The 16,322-nt window shown below is 36.3% G+C and overlaps 2 protein-coding genes and 1 non-coding gene across 3 annotated transcripts; 1 reads left to right on the forward strand and 2 right to left on the reverse strand.

Moving 5' to 3' along the window:
* Positions 1-1,631: 1,631 nt before the first annotated feature.
* On the reverse strand, positions 1,632-1,704 carry TRNAA-AGC (transfer RNA alanine (anticodon AGC)). Its single transcript has one exon. It is a non-coding gene; the product is annotated as a tRNA-Ala (tRNA).
* A 148-nt stretch (positions 1,705-1,852) lies between these two features.
* On the reverse strand, positions 1,853-3,634 carry LOC137716463 (21.7 kDa class VI heat shock protein-like). The gene is made up of 2 exons (XM_068455923.1): positions 3,088-3,634; positions 1,853-2,251 (listed from the first exon to the last, which is right to left on the reverse strand). The coding sequence occupies exons 1-2, from the start codon at positions 3,410-3,412 to the stop codon at positions 1,950-1,952; spliced, it is 627 nt and encodes a 208-aa protein (XP_068312024.1). The 5' UTR covers positions 3,413-3,634; the 3' UTR covers positions 1,853-1,949.
* Positions 3,635-8,057: 4,423 nt separating this feature from the next.
* On the forward strand, positions 8,058-15,364 carry LOC137716253 (formin-like protein 5). The gene is made up of 9 exons (XM_068455680.1): positions 8,058-8,290; positions 8,387-8,825; positions 9,423-10,098; positions 10,189-10,257; positions 10,352-10,877; positions 10,970-11,172; positions 12,387-12,622; positions 13,687-14,584; positions 14,741-15,364. The coding sequence occupies exons 2-8, from the start codon at positions 8,685-8,687 to the stop codon at positions 14,563-14,565; spliced, it is 2,730 nt and encodes a 909-aa protein (XP_068311781.1). The 5' UTR covers positions 8,058-8,290; positions 8,387-8,684; the 3' UTR covers positions 14,566-14,584; positions 14,741-15,364.
* Positions 15,365-16,322: the final 958 nt, after the last annotated feature.

Raw genomic sequence — 16,322 nt, forward strand, 5'->3', positions numbered from 1 at the left:
AGGAGTACCAGTACTAGCAGCAGTCAAATCTCACCCACTACGGCGTGGAGCGCTCCGTCCAATACGAATGTCTATTCCCACTTCTGTTCGAGATCAAGATATCTTATATGAATTTAAGTTAATCAGCTAGATCAATAGTCGCACTCATTTTAAACTGATCTAATTCGATTGTTTTCGATGCCATATGTTGACAATGGAACGTAAGATTGCGTTGAAGCTTACGTTTTTTGTTCAACTAATACCAAGTTGACAAATAATTAGACTTAATCAACAAGATGTGCATATGTCGCCACTCAAACATTTTGATTAATTCAACACACACACACACACACGTATAAATAAAGCAATCCCCAATTTGTTTCATAATGTATGATTTATTCAGCTTAATTATGCAGGGGAACACTCCAAGTAATCCAAAATTTATGGGACACCGAACAACGCACAAATGTCTCGTTTGGCAGCTTGGACTGTAGATAAGATAATCTATCATTAGATAATATTGACTATTTAGTCACGCGTGTTGACTATTTAGTCACGCGTGTTGACTATTTAGTCAGGAGTTTGGTGCAAAATCGAATTAAATACCAATTTTTTTTATAAAAAAATAAAAATAAAAATATTATCTATACTTTTTAAGTGTATAAACAAATTAAAGAGTATTGATTAGATTTGTTCTCAGTTGAAAAATAAAAATAAAAACTCAGTTCATCTTAGACTTGTTTTTGTTTGCATTTCTTCCTTAATAAAAGTTGTCGCTAAACAAAGAATATCATGTTGATCTACTTCCTCAAAAGAGATTGAAGAATATTTAATGGCAATGAGTTTCCAATTTAAAATCAAATTTGGTATTAGAGCCCGTCGATTTGATGGACAAAACACTAGAAACCACCACCTTTAATCCAGAAGCAGACGATGCTGCCATGAATATTTGCCACGAGTATCTGTAAATGCATGTCAACGGCCTATTCATCGATTAGCCCCAATTCCAATTTATTCCACCACCCAATCCCCATCCCTAACAACCATACACAGCCGCACCCCCAAACTCCAGTTCCTTTTCGTCGAGAGAGAAAAGATGGAATATTAGTTGAGAAGATGGATCGGGATGGTGCTAAGTAATCTACGAGAAAGGGATGGAAAAAGAGCCATCGTGATTTTATTTCCAACAATCTGACTAATAATACCAAGGATTTGGAGTGTATAAATTATCCGGGGTGCGCCATATAAAATAAATGGGACCGCATAAAAATTCGATGTTAATTTAATACGGAACGGCACCAACTACCAAATAATATTAAATAGTACTATTCGATATCTAATACGATATTGCTAAACGAGGCCTTGAGGACCATGATTGGTAAACAAGTTTTCTGGTCAATCGGTTCATTAGAATATGCAGCCGCCCAAGCATTTAGAACCCTTTTTTTTTAATTTCTTTTAATGCTTGGATAATTGGATTAGGGTTCGAGTTGGTATTTAGAGAAGAATAAACACTTGCCAACGATAAGAGACAAATATTAGTACTTTTAGTTATATGAAATTCCAGCCCGTGATTCGCTAACTTTGGCGTCGTTTATTATTGACAAGAAGCTAAATAGCCGTCCGAATAAATATGAAAAAGGCAAAAATAATGGAGATGCGGGGTATCGATCCCCGTACCTCTCGCATGCTAAGCGAGCGCTCTACCATCTGAGCTACATCCCCCTTTTTTTGTTATTTTTCCTTTTTTAATCATTATATTTCCGTACTTAAGCTCAGCGGGGAACCGGGGTACGTTGGACCGAGACGTCAGAATGACCGTGAACTTGTTTCATGTACGTCATTTTTTACAATAGGCATGGAAAAACTCTGTTGTATAAAAGTACGTCATCACATCACACAAATTTATGTCACAAGTATGTCAAAATTTAACAAGTCACAAATAGTATGTTATTGGGTTTTATTTGAAATTAATCTGCATCATTATCTTTTGCATTAGCCTCATAATCCAAGGGTTTGTTGTTGATCTTGTGAATTTTGAGTTCCAAAAGTAGGTCATTAGTGAGAGAAGCCTCTATCCTTTTGGAATCTGCATCTTGTGGGAGCTCAAGCCTCCGAACATAACCATGTTCCCACCAATTCCCACTTCTCCAATCCTTTGCGCTCTTCGAGGAGTTGGACTCTCCTCCTTGCTGCTGCTGCTTCCACTGCCCACAAATTTCCACCACCTTCCCATTTTCAGCATACACCTGAATATTATTTTTCCCTTCTCCTGTTTCACCAAATCATTAGTGTTGAGTACGTTTTCGATTTTTCTTTTCTGATACAAACGATTTCGGGTACATGAAAATAAATTTAAAAGCGTGGATGCAGAGTAAAATGCTTTTAACCATTTTAAATAAAAGTCATGTGCATCAAGTTATAGTCTCACTAGTCTCATCAATTTAGTTTCTAGTTAAAACCACTTTGGACTCTAGGCCTTATCCCTCGCTCTTCATTTATAAAACCTATGTAATACACAAGGGTGATAATCCTCTTGGGCAAGTAAGTTAGAGCAAGTTCACCAGTTTTAGGTGCGTAAGGCAGTGGAATTGCCCTTACTATCCAATTTAAACATTAATTGTCTTTGTGCAAGTTAATCTGTTATGGAAAAATAAGGCGATTACCATTCACAAATATATATATTGTCCAACACGTGTCATTATCGTCCTAAGTGTATCTAAGGAGATTAGTAGTAAAAATAAATATTGAGTTGTGGTGAGGAGAATGAAGAAGATGGTTATCTATTTCTAGAATTAAATAAAAGGTTTTTTTTTTTGGATTTTTTTCACCGTTGGATTAATCATGGCGGTTGATTTTCAAATCTTTTAAAATTAGACGCATCAGAATGTTCCACGGCAGAACCTATAATTTAAAAAACAAAAGTACCGACGAAAATCCAACAGTCCATATGAGAAGACTGTTTCAAAAGCAATGGTTGAGGCCAAGGCAGACTTCTTGGGTTTGTAGATGCAGTCTCCTTAGTTCATGAAATTTAAATCATAATTAGGAAATTAAGAAGTCTAATTTCTGAAAACAAATAAATTAAAGGTAGTTGAAAAACCTTACCTGGTAGCTCTACTTTAAGGACATAGTCTTGATCTGTTTGAAACCAATCAATAGTGTTTTGACCAGCACTTCTGAGACCAGACAGAAAGATATCTGACTCAAACTCCCACAGTGGGAAGGCATCAGAAGGATCAAAAAATTTCCCAAACAACAAAGGACTGAAAAAAGATGCACCACCAAAGACCTTCTGGATTGTTGGATTTGGACTGCCCTGAGACATGAATCTTCTGAACACGTCTTCTCTCAATAAAACACACCATTTCTGCGGAGTTTTATCGTCTCTTACGACTTCAAGCTGCTTCCGAGTAGTAGAAGTAGTAGCCATTGGAGAAGATGGGAGGAGCTTGAGAGAGCAACTTTTGAGTGGACGGTGGAGAGAGGTTAGCGTTGTTTGGTGTTTATAGTGAAGGGGAAGCACTATGGAGAAAGCTAGAGCACCAATTCCTTGGTGAGAATATTTGGAGGGCTGTAAAGCAATTTGGAATATTTTCTTTTTCTAGATTTTTGCTCATGGGTGTGAAGAAAATCAAGCTAATTAAATTTTCTATCAAGCTAGCTAGTATTTCACTTGTCTCTAACGACACAAGGTTGGTTTTTGTTTCTTTTGTATACAAGACGAGTTATGATCCATCTCTATGACAATTTTGTAACTTTAGGTGAGTGCCGATGGTTCGAAGGGAGTTAAAACGAGTATCCAACTTAAAATCAATTAATAATGTAGAGGTATGAGATTTTTCACGTGAAGTATCTTTAACATATTTTTTCTTGTGTAGCATTTCCTGTGCATAACATGTGTTTAATTTATATAAATGACGTGAAAGCGCGTGTGGCTACGACACTTAATAAATTTATAAGTTATAAACTCTAAACCCTAAACCCTAAATCCCAAAGCTAAACCTAAACACGAATTTGTTACATCAAATACATACGTCACGCAGTTCTCCATTCAAACTATACCTTATCTAAAGTGTATTTAAAGTTCCAATAAATGAGTACCTTTGCTTGTTAGATAGAAATATACCAATTAATTTGCACTCATAAAGGTTGTGGGAAAGGAATATTTGTAAAGTAAATGTGAATGTAAATGCATGCACCTCCTCTCATAAATAAATAAAAGCTTTTGCGGAGAGCAGCTTTTTACAAAAGCAGGATTAGTATCTGCTTGATTGATGCTGAATTTCAGAGTCCACAGGGAAACTCTGCAGCAACTTTGGATAGTGGGGCACAGCCACAAAGATTGGTGCAGCTTATCATGAAAGGTAAGGACTAATCATCTGCTGCAGATGCTACAATGGTTGACCCTATAGTTTGATTCATCATCTTCATCCTGACGTAGTATGCTGGAAGCGGCTAGGATATGGCAATTATTTATTTATTTATTTTTCTTTTTGGAAACTAATAAGGCAATTATTTCCAATGCTGGATAATGCAAATATATATAGTCACAAAAGGGTAGAGAATTTTATTTTTTAAAAATGGAAATTAGTTATAAACTCGCTCCATATCAAACTTCAATGATCAGAATCGTCTATTTTGTAAGTCTCAATTCATATATTATCCTTGCAAAGATTCAATTTAATCCGAAATTATTTGTCTATTTAATTATCACGATAAAATTTTATTGTTTCTTATAAAACAAAGTGTTCGTCAATTTCTTTAAACTCTCTCAAATATTTTCGATTTGACTAATATGAGGAATGAGGATCCTCTCCGTATCCTCTTTGTGAGGATCCCGGGAATCCTCTAATCGTGTCTATTCATCATACATCGTGCGATTATAAAATCATTTTATATTTTATATTTAAAATTGAATACAAATAGTATCTAACAAAAACTGGCCTACGATTTACGACAAACAGGCACAATTAAAGGATCCGAAAAGGATCCTCACCAAGAGGATCCTCCTCATTCATCTATGATGTGCAACTTGAAAAAATAGACACTTCAGCACATAAAATTCAACATTTGGATTAAAGTAATCTGTTTGTAAATTATTTTTCTTTTTGTTATTCCTCTTGCAATTGTTCTATAAAGTGAGCGGAAAATATGATAAGTGCATAGACATATCAGCACTCTTGTTAAAATCGAAGATAATAGAGGATATTGACTTACTGCCCAATTGTGAGAGCTCCTAATGAAATTAGGGAGAGGTGTTACCGTATAACATTTCCTCGCTGGCGATCTTACAAAACCGCTAGTAACAAAGAAGAAAAAACCAAGTTTCGAAACCGAAATAGCACTTGTCAATTAAAAACAATCCACCTGGTCACCACGCTCTGAGCTTCATTTCCCATCATTTGTTTGCACAAATATTATATCGATCGAGTTAGGATTGGGAGACAACTATTTTTTGACATTTATTTTAAGAAACTTTAACGAAAAGCTCCTATTACTGTTCATTTTAATGAAAAATCATATTTTTACAATAAAAAGTCAATCTTAGTACTATTCACTTTACCTTTTATTTTGTTCTTGTCGTTAAAACTTAAAGTTTTCAAACCATTTTCATTAGTTTTTCTTTTATTTTAGAGGCCTCCACTTCGTAGCTTTTTTTAAGGATTCGCATTGGTGGAATTATATCTTCTCTGGATCTCTTAATTGGGGATTCTGAAGATCAATTAATAACAAATGTTCATCTAACATCGTGCAATCACAGTTTTTTTATTTTATTTATTTATATTTTTCATACAAAATAAGGCTGTTTACTGTTGAAAATATAAAAAGAATTCAATTATGGCCGCACGATCTTTGATAAACAGTTGGTATATTGATCTCTGGGATCGCCAGTGAGGAGATCCGAAGAGGATCTAATTCCTGCATTGGTTATGTTTCAATTCATTATTTATACATCATTCTTACAAACAATTAAATAACTCCTAAACAATTAAGACATTTACTTTTAGTGAAAAAAAAATAGACGAGTATAGTTTTGTATATAAACAGTGAAATTACTATCATTTAATCTAATAATCATAAGGTTTCAAATTTTTAATAAACTTGATCTTTAAGAGAATACCTAAAAGATGAATAGTTTAAATTGTTAAAATACATTACAAAGTAATTCTATAAAACATGTGTCTCCGAACCCAATCCTTTTTTTTTTTTTTTTTTTTATAACTAAATAATGATTTCACCTATGTATAATTTCCTGTTTTGTTTTTTCGAGGCCATTCGAGTTTGGGGCCCTGTGCGTGGAGTCCAACTGCTCACTGAGTAACACAGATAGATTATTACTCATGGTAAACATGCCGACAAGATTTTGACCAATACGAACACGATTTTGACGAACCCAAACACGTCCATTGCTAGAATTTCAATAGACAATGTAGGGTTGGAATTTGTGATGAAAATTTGTCGACCAAAAACCTGAGGAAGGACATCTTTATAAGTGAGTCTATCTCAAGCCGCGCATCAAGCGCATAAACTTGTGAGGGAAATTTGTCGTACCAATCAAGCTGTGCAGAGACCTGCTCGGTTTGGTCTTATTCATGAACGTATTTGGGATGTTAACGCCTTTCGAGGATTTTACTGTCTCTTCCGTGAGCGAACTTTGTAATGACTTTTCCTAATATATACCATCCATCGTTTCCTTAAAAAAAATTAAAAAATAAAAGTGAGTCCATCTCACTTGTTAAATAAGAAATAAGAACTGATAAGACTGTTTACTGGAAACAGTTGTAACCCTTTTGAAAGGATAAGATTGAATTCAAACAGTCATAACTGTTGGTTTAAGCCATTACAAACTATGGCTCTAGTATTAGTAACATAATGATCAATTTTCAATGTTATCTTCCTATTTTTTCACTGAGATATACACATCAATTCGCTGAGAATCCAAGTTTAAGTGCAGGAACTTGAATTAGAAGTAAATGTCTAAGAACTACCACACATCAATTCGTCGCCAAGAATCCAAGTCTAAGTGCAAGAACTTGGATTAGAAGTAAATGTCCAAGAACTACCACACATGTGTGGGAACGTTTGATATAAGCCATTATAAATATAGTTGTAGTATCAGAAATGTAATCATCAATTTCCAATGTTCCCTTCCTATTCTTTCATTGAGAAACACACATCAATTCGCCAAGAATCCAAGTTCTAATGCAAGAACTTGGATTAGATAGTTGAATCCAAGAACTTGGATTAGATAGTTGAATCCAAGAACTTGGATTAGATAGTTGAATCCAAAAACTTGGATTAGACAATTTTAGCCTACACGATAGACGTCCAAGAACTGTCATATATGTGTAGGGATGTATTTCTGCATTAGGAGATTGTTGGTGCAAGCCTTTATCTTTGGAAAACCAGGTTAGTAATATTATTGTGACTCTAGTTACAACTTATGTTTAATTTTCATATTTGTGATTAAGTTATATATAGTTCAATTTGATTTCTATATAAAGTGTGTAATTGTTATACACACACACACACATATATATAAAATATCATATATATTTGGTTGGTTTTAACACTATTTCGTAATATTTTCAAATAGGATTATCTTGTGTGTCAAGAATTAACACCCCTAAATTGCAGGTCTAACTTAGAAAAGTACTTTAATTATTTTTGGATCAATCACTTGGAGAAGTATTAGAATGAAAAAAATAATAGTAGAAATGCTTTTACGAGTCTTTTCGACTCCCGTAAATTGCCATAACGAATGTATTTTAGTAACTACCAAAGAAAATGTCTTTTATATTTCATAAAATTAGGGGTGTAATTACTAATTAGTGGATAAGACAATGATAATGCACATCTCACATTTGATCTGTTGCAAATATTCCAATTAGGACACAAACACATGCATGTGGTAAAAGAATGGGAGTTTTCTACACAAAATTAAATAAAAAAAGAAAACAATTTTTCTTTTTCTTTTTTTATTTAAATTTTAAAAGGAGAAGGAAAGAGACAGGAAACATAGTCGTTCGACTCGTTCCCTTGACAGCTTTGAGACGAAACGTTGTGAAGAAAAAGAAAACTTAACCTGTTCGACATCTTCCGGTCAATACCGCCAATGCATTTTATACAAATATATAACAGCTGACATACGTTCCTTAAGCTCCTCTGGGTGGATCTGGTCAGAATCGAACACGCATTTATAAGGTTTTCACACGAGGAGCCTTTGAATTTTTGCATTCCCGGCTGCCATTTGGAAGCCATTTGGAAATTTCTTCAATTTCAGGCTTTTTCTTCAAGTGAAATCAAGGTGAATATTGAATTCTTACAGCTCCATATGAGCTATTTCTGGTCTGTTTCTTTCTGGGTTTTAAATTTTATTTGATTTGGTTCAATATTTTGGCAGCTTCGGGGAAGAAAAATTCTGGGTTTTCTATTGAATATCTTCCTATACTATTCAGAGTTCAAATTCTGATGAGAAGATATTTGGTGGGTAGGTGAAAATTTGCTTGCATTTGCTGGAAGTTGGGATATCATAGGTGTTCTCTTGAGGAAAATCGACTTGGGCCGGTGCCAAATCGCGGAAGTTTGAAACTTCGTGTGAGTTTTGCGTGATGAATGTGTTCTAGGGTTTTGGTTATTAGAGGTTTACGGATTGATGAAATGAGAAAGATATTAAACGTTTTCGGCAACAAATAGGTCTTATGAAGACAGGCTGTTTCATTGCTTTGGTTATTCTGCTATGTGCTTCAGCATCAACGAGCTCAGAGGAGAGCAGGACCACAGAGGAAGTTTTTCTCAGTCAACTGGTTGATCCAGCAACTGGAAAGATTGATGGGGACATGGTAACACACTATATAACTTGTTTTTTGTTTGTTTCAGCTTGATAACTTATCCTATGAGTGTGTTGTTTCTAGTTTCACATAGATTAATCCTATATATGATAAATTTGTTCATATGAGTGATTCCGTCATTCGATTTAAATTTTCTATAGAACGTCTTATGTATGGATTACTCTAGTAGGGGCATCATATCATATTTGGGGATCGAAAAGTAGATTTGAAAGTTACTTAAAAAGTCTAAGCTTTTGAGTACGTGGAAGTACGTTTGGAGCTTATGAAATGTTTAAGGCACAAAGCTAATTTTACTAAAATATATCTTGATTATGTTAAGTGAAGAATGTTTGGGCATAACTTATTTCGAAACCAGAAGTACTATTTGACATAACCAGTGTCTTGGTAATTTTAACGAACTTTTATATTTATTGCAGATAAACAAGGCCTTAACAGAAAACAACTTTTATTAAAAAGATACTTTGATGTGTTTGAGCTTCACTTTCACCAAGGCCTTCACCAGTGAAATTTTTATTCTTCATTAACTCTCTAATATGCTCATTTTTTTGAAAGTTGACATTAAAACTTATGAAATTCTGTGGCCTGCAGGCACAGCTATTATGGATAAGTTGCAAGGTTGATTTGTTCCGTTTGACGGAAGCTTTTGAACATCTTGACTTGTGGTTAACAGAGGAAATATATAGTGGCACAGATGAAATTATTTCAAAAACACGGTTATTGGGAAAAGAAAAGTTTCAAAAACTTATTAATGTCCTGCATCCTGAGGTGAAACGAACTCTATCAGATTGTTTAAGAAAGCATAATCTCCTATTCAGTGTCTCTGGAGAAGAGGGTGACTCTAAGATTTGGTCTGTCAAGTATATCAAGTCCCTGTTTCCCATACCTTATGTTCCAAGAAGAAATTTGGCTGATGTACCTTCTCCAGCCCCTGCACCAAGATCTTCTCCTGGTGTAGCACCTTCCACTTCTCAAATTCCTAGTCCTACGCCTGCACGCCGTTCTCCACAAGGATCATTTTTTCCTTCCATTCCCAGAAATTCGGGTCCTCAAGCTTCAGGGCCAGCTTCTGGCTCAAATATACAGGAACATAAAGGACAAGATGAACGTAAAAAAATTGTTACTGCTGTTGTTATAACTGCATCAGTGACATTTATTGTTGCAGCAGTGCTCTTTTTATGCTGTACTAAAATATGTAGAAATGGGAAAAAGGATAGACAAAATGATGACAGGCCCCTTCTTAGCCTGAGTCTAACTGATTCTGCTGGTATAATTCTGAAATATCTTGTTTTTGTTATCTGCAGTTGTTTGGAGCCCTTACATTTTGACATTTCTTTGAAATTTGTTTATGTTTCAGGTTCTTCATACAATTCTTATGCTATGGGAAGTTCAATGAAAGAAGAGAAGCTTGACCATCAATCATTAGGTAATAACTCAAGTCATCTCAGGAAGGCTTAATCTTTAATAGCATTTTTGCATTGATTCTCATGTTCTAAATGCTTCACCAAATGAAACTGCAGAATTAGGATCCCCTGGAGGTGCTTCCAAGTTTGACATATCCAACAATATCAATGGACTAGTACCACCTCCTCCTGGAATGTCTCTTCTGAAGCCTCCGCCTGGCAGAGCAAATCCTCTCCCACCTGAACCACCTTCTTCATTTAAGCCACCTCCCAGCAGGGCTAGTCCTCCTCCACCGCCTGTCCCACCTCCCGCTTTAAACCCCCCAGGGAGTGCAGGCCCTCGGCCCCCACCTCCTCCAGCCCCTCCTGGCCCTCGGCCCCCACCGCCTCCAACACCTCCTGGCCCTCGCCCCCCACCACCTCCAAAGAGCGGCGTTCCTCCTCCTCGGCCACCTCCAGCAATGGCTATTGGTTCAAAGGTAGCTCGACCTCCACCTCTTGCACCAAAACATCCATCGGATGCTGGATCGAAGGTTGATGGTGATGCTCCTAAAACGAAGCTGAAGCCCTTTTTTTGGGATAAGGTTCTAGCAAACCCTGATCATTCAATGGTTTGGCATCAGATTAAGTCAGGATCATTCCAGTAAGTCGCAATTGTTTTACCTTTTTTTCTTTGTGACCCATGAGTCATTAGATATTATAAGCCTCTGAAAACAATATGTGATTCTTAAACAGATTTGATGAAAATATGATTGAAACTCTCTTTGGGTACAACGCTGCTGATAAAAACAAAAATGAACGCAAGAAAGAGTCTTCGTTGCAAGATCCTATGCCACAGTTTATTCAAATTATTAATCCCAAAAAGGCACAAAATCTATCAATTCTTTTGCGGGCATTGAATGTGACCATAGAAGAAGTCTGTGATGCAATTCGTGAAGGTAACTTTTCTCCTTTCTTTCCATGGCATTAAATAATATGCAAGTATTGTCCTTTCCTCATTTTCCAGTATGTCGAGATGAAATGTACTAGAAGGGATATATGATTTTCCTAGAGGGAAGCCTGCAAATTAGCCATTTTATAAGGTTTGACTTATGTCAGTTCAAGTGGCAGATGCACTTAGGGATATTGTTACTCTGCAAATTCTTGGTGAAACATTTTCTTTGAGGAGTTACTTGTCCACTTATCTGCAGAGTTTTTTATTTGAGACAAAATTTCTTATTTTAATAGAAGAATAATTTGTACAGAAAACTAAAACAAAAGATGATAATGAACACAATGTTTGTGGAGGGGCAAGTGCGTTTGTTATTTTTCTGGATAGGGTGGTTAGAATGATATAAGAGAAGTTTTGAAGATTAAGGGAAGCGAAGGGCTTGTGGGAAAATGTTTGTTATTAGGATTTGATATGTTTTGATTTTCTTGATATACCTTTCTTCCACATTTACGCAGCTTGGAAGGCAGCAATCTTTAATGTAGGTGTGATTTATTGTTTTGCTGTTGTATTATCTTCAAAATTTTCTGGTGGATTTTAGCAGCCGGTAGACTAGAGATTCTGCACATCTTGATGTGTAGATAGTTTTTTCACTCTGCTTCTTATTGTTAAGCTTTTTATAACCATTTCTCCCTGAACTGTTTCCCTGCAATCAAATTGGTCACAGAAATGCATCAATATTCCTTCCAAACTCGGGGGTTATGCATCAATGTACCCCATGACGTCTGATCATTAGTTTTTCTGTTAAAAATTGTCGTGCAGCAAGCACATGATGTAATTTCAGGGGTAGAAATAGAATGATAGACCCTCAATTGAAGATTTACAAAAGAACTATCTGCCTCTTTTTCACCCTCCTCTGTATCACCCTTTCTCGCCTCTTGCTCCTCCCCCTCACACACAGTCAATGTACTCTAACGTGCTAAACAAACATTACAAAACAACCTATTTGAACTAATTAACCAGGTAATCAAATACTGTAGACTAAGAATAACATAAACTACCCAAAATGCTTACCTGCTATAGGACTTCAAATTATTGTTTTTGAAAACCATAAGTGAAAATGCCCTCAATATTTGGTAATAGAATAACATATAAAGAATTCTTACTAAAGACTGTTTCTATAATGACCCATTAACATGCGTTTACTTTTCTTAATTGGATCAGGCAATGAGCTTCCCTCAGAATTCTTACAAACTCTGTTGAAGATGGCACCAACACAAGAAGAAGAACTAAAGCTTAGAATGTTCAATGGTCCACTTTCTCAACTTGGGCCTGCTGAGCGGTTCCTAAAAGCGTTGATTGACGTCCCATTTGCTTTTAAGCGATTGGAAGCACTACTTTTTATGTGCACTCTTCAGGAGGAGGCCACCCACCTTAAAGAGTCTTTCGCGACCTTGGAGGTACTGTATATCTGAATTGCATCACTTATATGATTTTGCGTGTCATAGCTCACCTACCCATGCTTTAGTTTTCTTACATTAACTTCTATTGTTCAGAAAGTGTTAAAAAGAAAGAACTAATATAGCTACCTAAACTATGTTTATACAACCATAATAAACATAGAACACAGTGCAGATCTATGTTAAGCTAGCATCCTATGTTCTCTACCCTACACAAAGACATATCGTTGATTAAGGAGAAAACACACCCCTAGTTTGCAAACCTGAACCAATAAAGAGCCAAATGCCAATGGCAAAAGAAAAATGTACAGTTGAAATAGCATGAAATGGTCTGATGTAACCAGGGGACAAATGATGCCATGATTGCAAAGTACGCACGGGATTGGTTGCTACTATGCACATATGTTGAGAACTTAGTAGTGGCAGACCTGTGGTCGCTTTTATTTCTGGTGGGGTTTGGACCCCAACTCTTGCGTATTACTTCATCTAGAAGCCTTCAATTATACATGTCCCATGACTGCTCTTTCTCCTTAATGAGATTGCTGAAGAGATTGGAAAATGTTGGCAGATATTTTGTACATTATGCTTATGGTTTTCAAAGTTCACATCATTTCTGTGATGACTAGTTTATTCAGAATTCAATTTTATATTGCTAATGATATTCACATGTTGAAGCAGAGGACAATAGCATATCAAAACTATGTGTTAGATAGCTTTTTTAAGGCGAAACGATAGCATATCTATTAGATAGCTTCATCTTAGTCATGTCAGCAAAGCTGAAGGCTCAAATGGCCCAGACTATACTGTCCTTCGGAGTTGGACATTAGATATGTGATCTATCTGCATCTAGAGGAGATTCCTGAAGATAATCTGGCATGAGGATTTGTACAAATGTACTTGTACGACATTTATAAAAATGTCTATCAGTTCCTATTAAAACGGGGCACAGTTTTTTGTTGTTGTAACCTATCATTTTTTGTTTCCCTACCAGTATTTTTCGGTCCATATATCGAAACATTGCACTAAAAATATCTAAATTATATGGCACCTCATTTCTACGGCAGGTTGCTTGTAAGGAACTAAGAAGCAGCCGGCTTTTCCTCAAGCTTTTGGAAGCTGTTCTTAAAACTGGCAATCGCATGAATGACGGAACATTTCGTGGTGGAGCACAAGCTTTCAAACTTGACACACTCTTGAAATTGTTAGATGTAAAAGGAATAGATGGCAAGACAACGCTTTTGCACTTTGTTGTTCAGGAAATAATCCGCTCTGAGGGTGTCAGAGCTGCTCGTACAGCAAAAGAGAGCAGGAGTTTCTCTAGCATCAAAACAGATGATCTCCTTGAGGACACTTCCAATGAAACAGAAGAACATTATCGCAGTCTTGGTCTTGAGAAAGTTTCAGGTTTAAGCAATGAACTTGAAAATGTCAAAAAAGCATCTGTTTTAGATGCTGAAAGCTTAACAGGAACTGTTGCCAAACTTGGTCATGCACTGATAAAAACCCGGGACTTCCTGAACACGAACATGAAAGATTCAGGGGAAGATAGTGAATTCCATGAAACACTGAAGAGTTTCGTGCAGAATGCTGAGGTTGATATCGTGGGTCTTGTTGAAGAAGAAAAGAGAATCATGGCTCTGGTGAAGAGCACTGGTGACTACTTCCATGGGAATTCAGGGAAAGATGAGGGCTTACGATTGTTTGTTATTGTGCGAGATTTTTTAATAATCGTAGATAAGGTTTGCAGAGAGGTAAAATTGGCACCAAAAAAGTCAACAAAAGTTCAGAAAAAGGAGACACCTTCCTCTGATCCCCACCAGCCTTCTACAACATCATCTGCCTCTGATCTTCGGCTGCCTCCTCCGCCTGATCTCCATAAGCGGCTTTTCCCGGCAATCCAAGATCGACGAATGGATAACTCTAGCTCAGATGATGAAAGTTAATTGATTTTACTTGGAGAAGGTATGTTCTAACCTAGTTGAAGAAAGATAATCTCTCGTATATTTTATAGAAGTTCAATCCATGTGTGTGCGTGCGTAATTTAATTAGAAAAAAAGCAAGTCAAGGATATTTATCTTGAGTACCAAATAAGAAATTATTTTCTTGGCGTGTACTCAGGTGAACATCTCTGTAGAATCTCAACAACGACATGCCCTTTTGGTTCGTCTGAAGATGTTATCCGTAGGCAGTGATCACATAAGGATTCGTGAAAAGGGAGATAAGAGTTGAGCCTGTGGCATATACTCTTCTCTTCAAGGTGGAATTTCACTGGATTGAATCTATGCTCGCTTTCGAAGGTACCTCGGGTGATGTTTAACCCCAACTTATGGCTGGCCGTGTACATCAATGACTCACCACTGATCAGGCGGACGACAAGACTAGCGTCGCACAACGCCAGTACTATACCGAACCGGCTGAACTGTGGCTGCTCATCCTCCTTTCGAAGTGCTAACAATTTCTTGATTGACTAGCTATTGGACCTAACATCGCAATAGTAGAGTGACCTTCCTTGTAATTTGGTGTCCTGTGGAGAATGAACTTATGACAAAACAATGTTATTGTCCTCAGACAGCCGGATGTCCGCAGCAGCGATTTAGACTCGGTGATTTTTTTTCCTATTTCTTTGTTCTTCTCACCTATGATTATTTGTTTATTACTTTTGTTCATAATTTTGACCTTTTGGGAGTGAAAAAGGTGTAGCAAGGTAGTTTTGTGTTCAATAGAATTGTTTTTACTTTTTTTTTTTTTTTTCTTCCAAATATAATTGTTTTAGCTTGCTGTCGGGAGTTTCTTGAACCAAGAACAATGTTACGGGCATGAGAGGCTTCTGTGGCGAGAAAGAAGTTAAAAAAAAGTGCTGCTGGGCTTTTCTCATTTTCTTATTTTTCTCATTCTCATTTAAAAAAAAAAATGAGACAATTGTAGCAATGATTTTTTTAATTTTGATTTAATTGGAGCAATAGTCCATCAATTAAAAATTCATGATCATTGATTCTTTAACTCATTATAACGTGCAATTATGATCATTTTCGTTAACTCTATTAGAATTTTGTCAAAAGACTCATGTTGGAATGACCATTTCTACAATTAGGTTAAAGTTGAGAAACCATTGCTCCAATTGGGTTAAAGTTGAGGGATCATTGCTATAATTTTTTTTTTCATTTGATTTTCTATATTTGCCCCTTGATCAGCCTCATATACACATGTGACTCATTTTGGCTGATGTAACAAAGTTGAAGAAAATGACCATAACTACATGTTTTGAAGAGTTAAGGGACGAATGATCATGAATTTTTAGTTGAGTGGTTATTACTCCAGTTGAGTTAATGTTGATGAACCATTACTGCAATTTTCTTTTAAAAAATTAAAAAAAAAAAAAAAAAAAAAACATCCCTGCTATTTTGTCACCCACTTTGTCTCTAAAATACCCTCAACATGACAGTGTTATCCAGTGGCCCCAACCTGACCTCTCTGAATTCCAGAATCCGGTCCGATTACCACTTCCCTGCCCCCTTCTCCAGACCCCAAAGTAAAAGCATTCCCATTCCTCCTCCCTTTTTCCAATTCTTTTTTGCCTTCCTTTCCTGGATCCCACATCGAAATCAGCTCCTCCTCGAGAGATTTTTCAGTGTTCCCGTCACACGAGATGGTACACCACATGTCTCAATATAAATGGTGGGTCATATGTGTTAAAATATTA

Source organism: Pyrus communis, chromosome 14, assembly GCF_963583255.1.
Source record: "Pyrus communis chromosome 14, drPyrComm1.1, whole genome shotgun sequence".
Lineage (NCBI taxonomy): Eukaryota > Viridiplantae > Streptophyta > Magnoliopsida > Rosales > Rosaceae > Pyrus > Pyrus communis.

Bases quoted from the DNA above. Each gene is read 5' to 3' on its own strand.
- LOC137716463 (XM_068455923.1), bottom strand. From the start codon at position 3,412: ATGGCTACTACTTCTACTACTCGGAAGCAGCTTGAAGTCGTAAGAGAC. The intron at 2,252-3,087 runs GTAAGGTTTTTC...TTGGTGAAACAG, and splicing joins CCTTAAAGTAGAGCTACCAG to GAGAAGGGAAAAATAATATT.
- LOC137716253 (XM_068455680.1), top strand. From the start codon at position 8,685: ATGAAGACAGGCTGTTTCATTGCTTTGGTTATTCTGCTATGTGCTTCA. The intron at 10,878-10,969 runs GTAAGTCGCAAT...ATTCTTAAACAG, and splicing joins ATTAAGTCAGGATCATTCCA to ATTTGATGAAAATATGATTG. The intron at 12,623-13,686 runs GTACTGTATATC...TTTCTACGGCAG, and splicing joins AGTCTTTCGCGACCTTGGAG to GTTGCTTGTAAGGAACTAAG.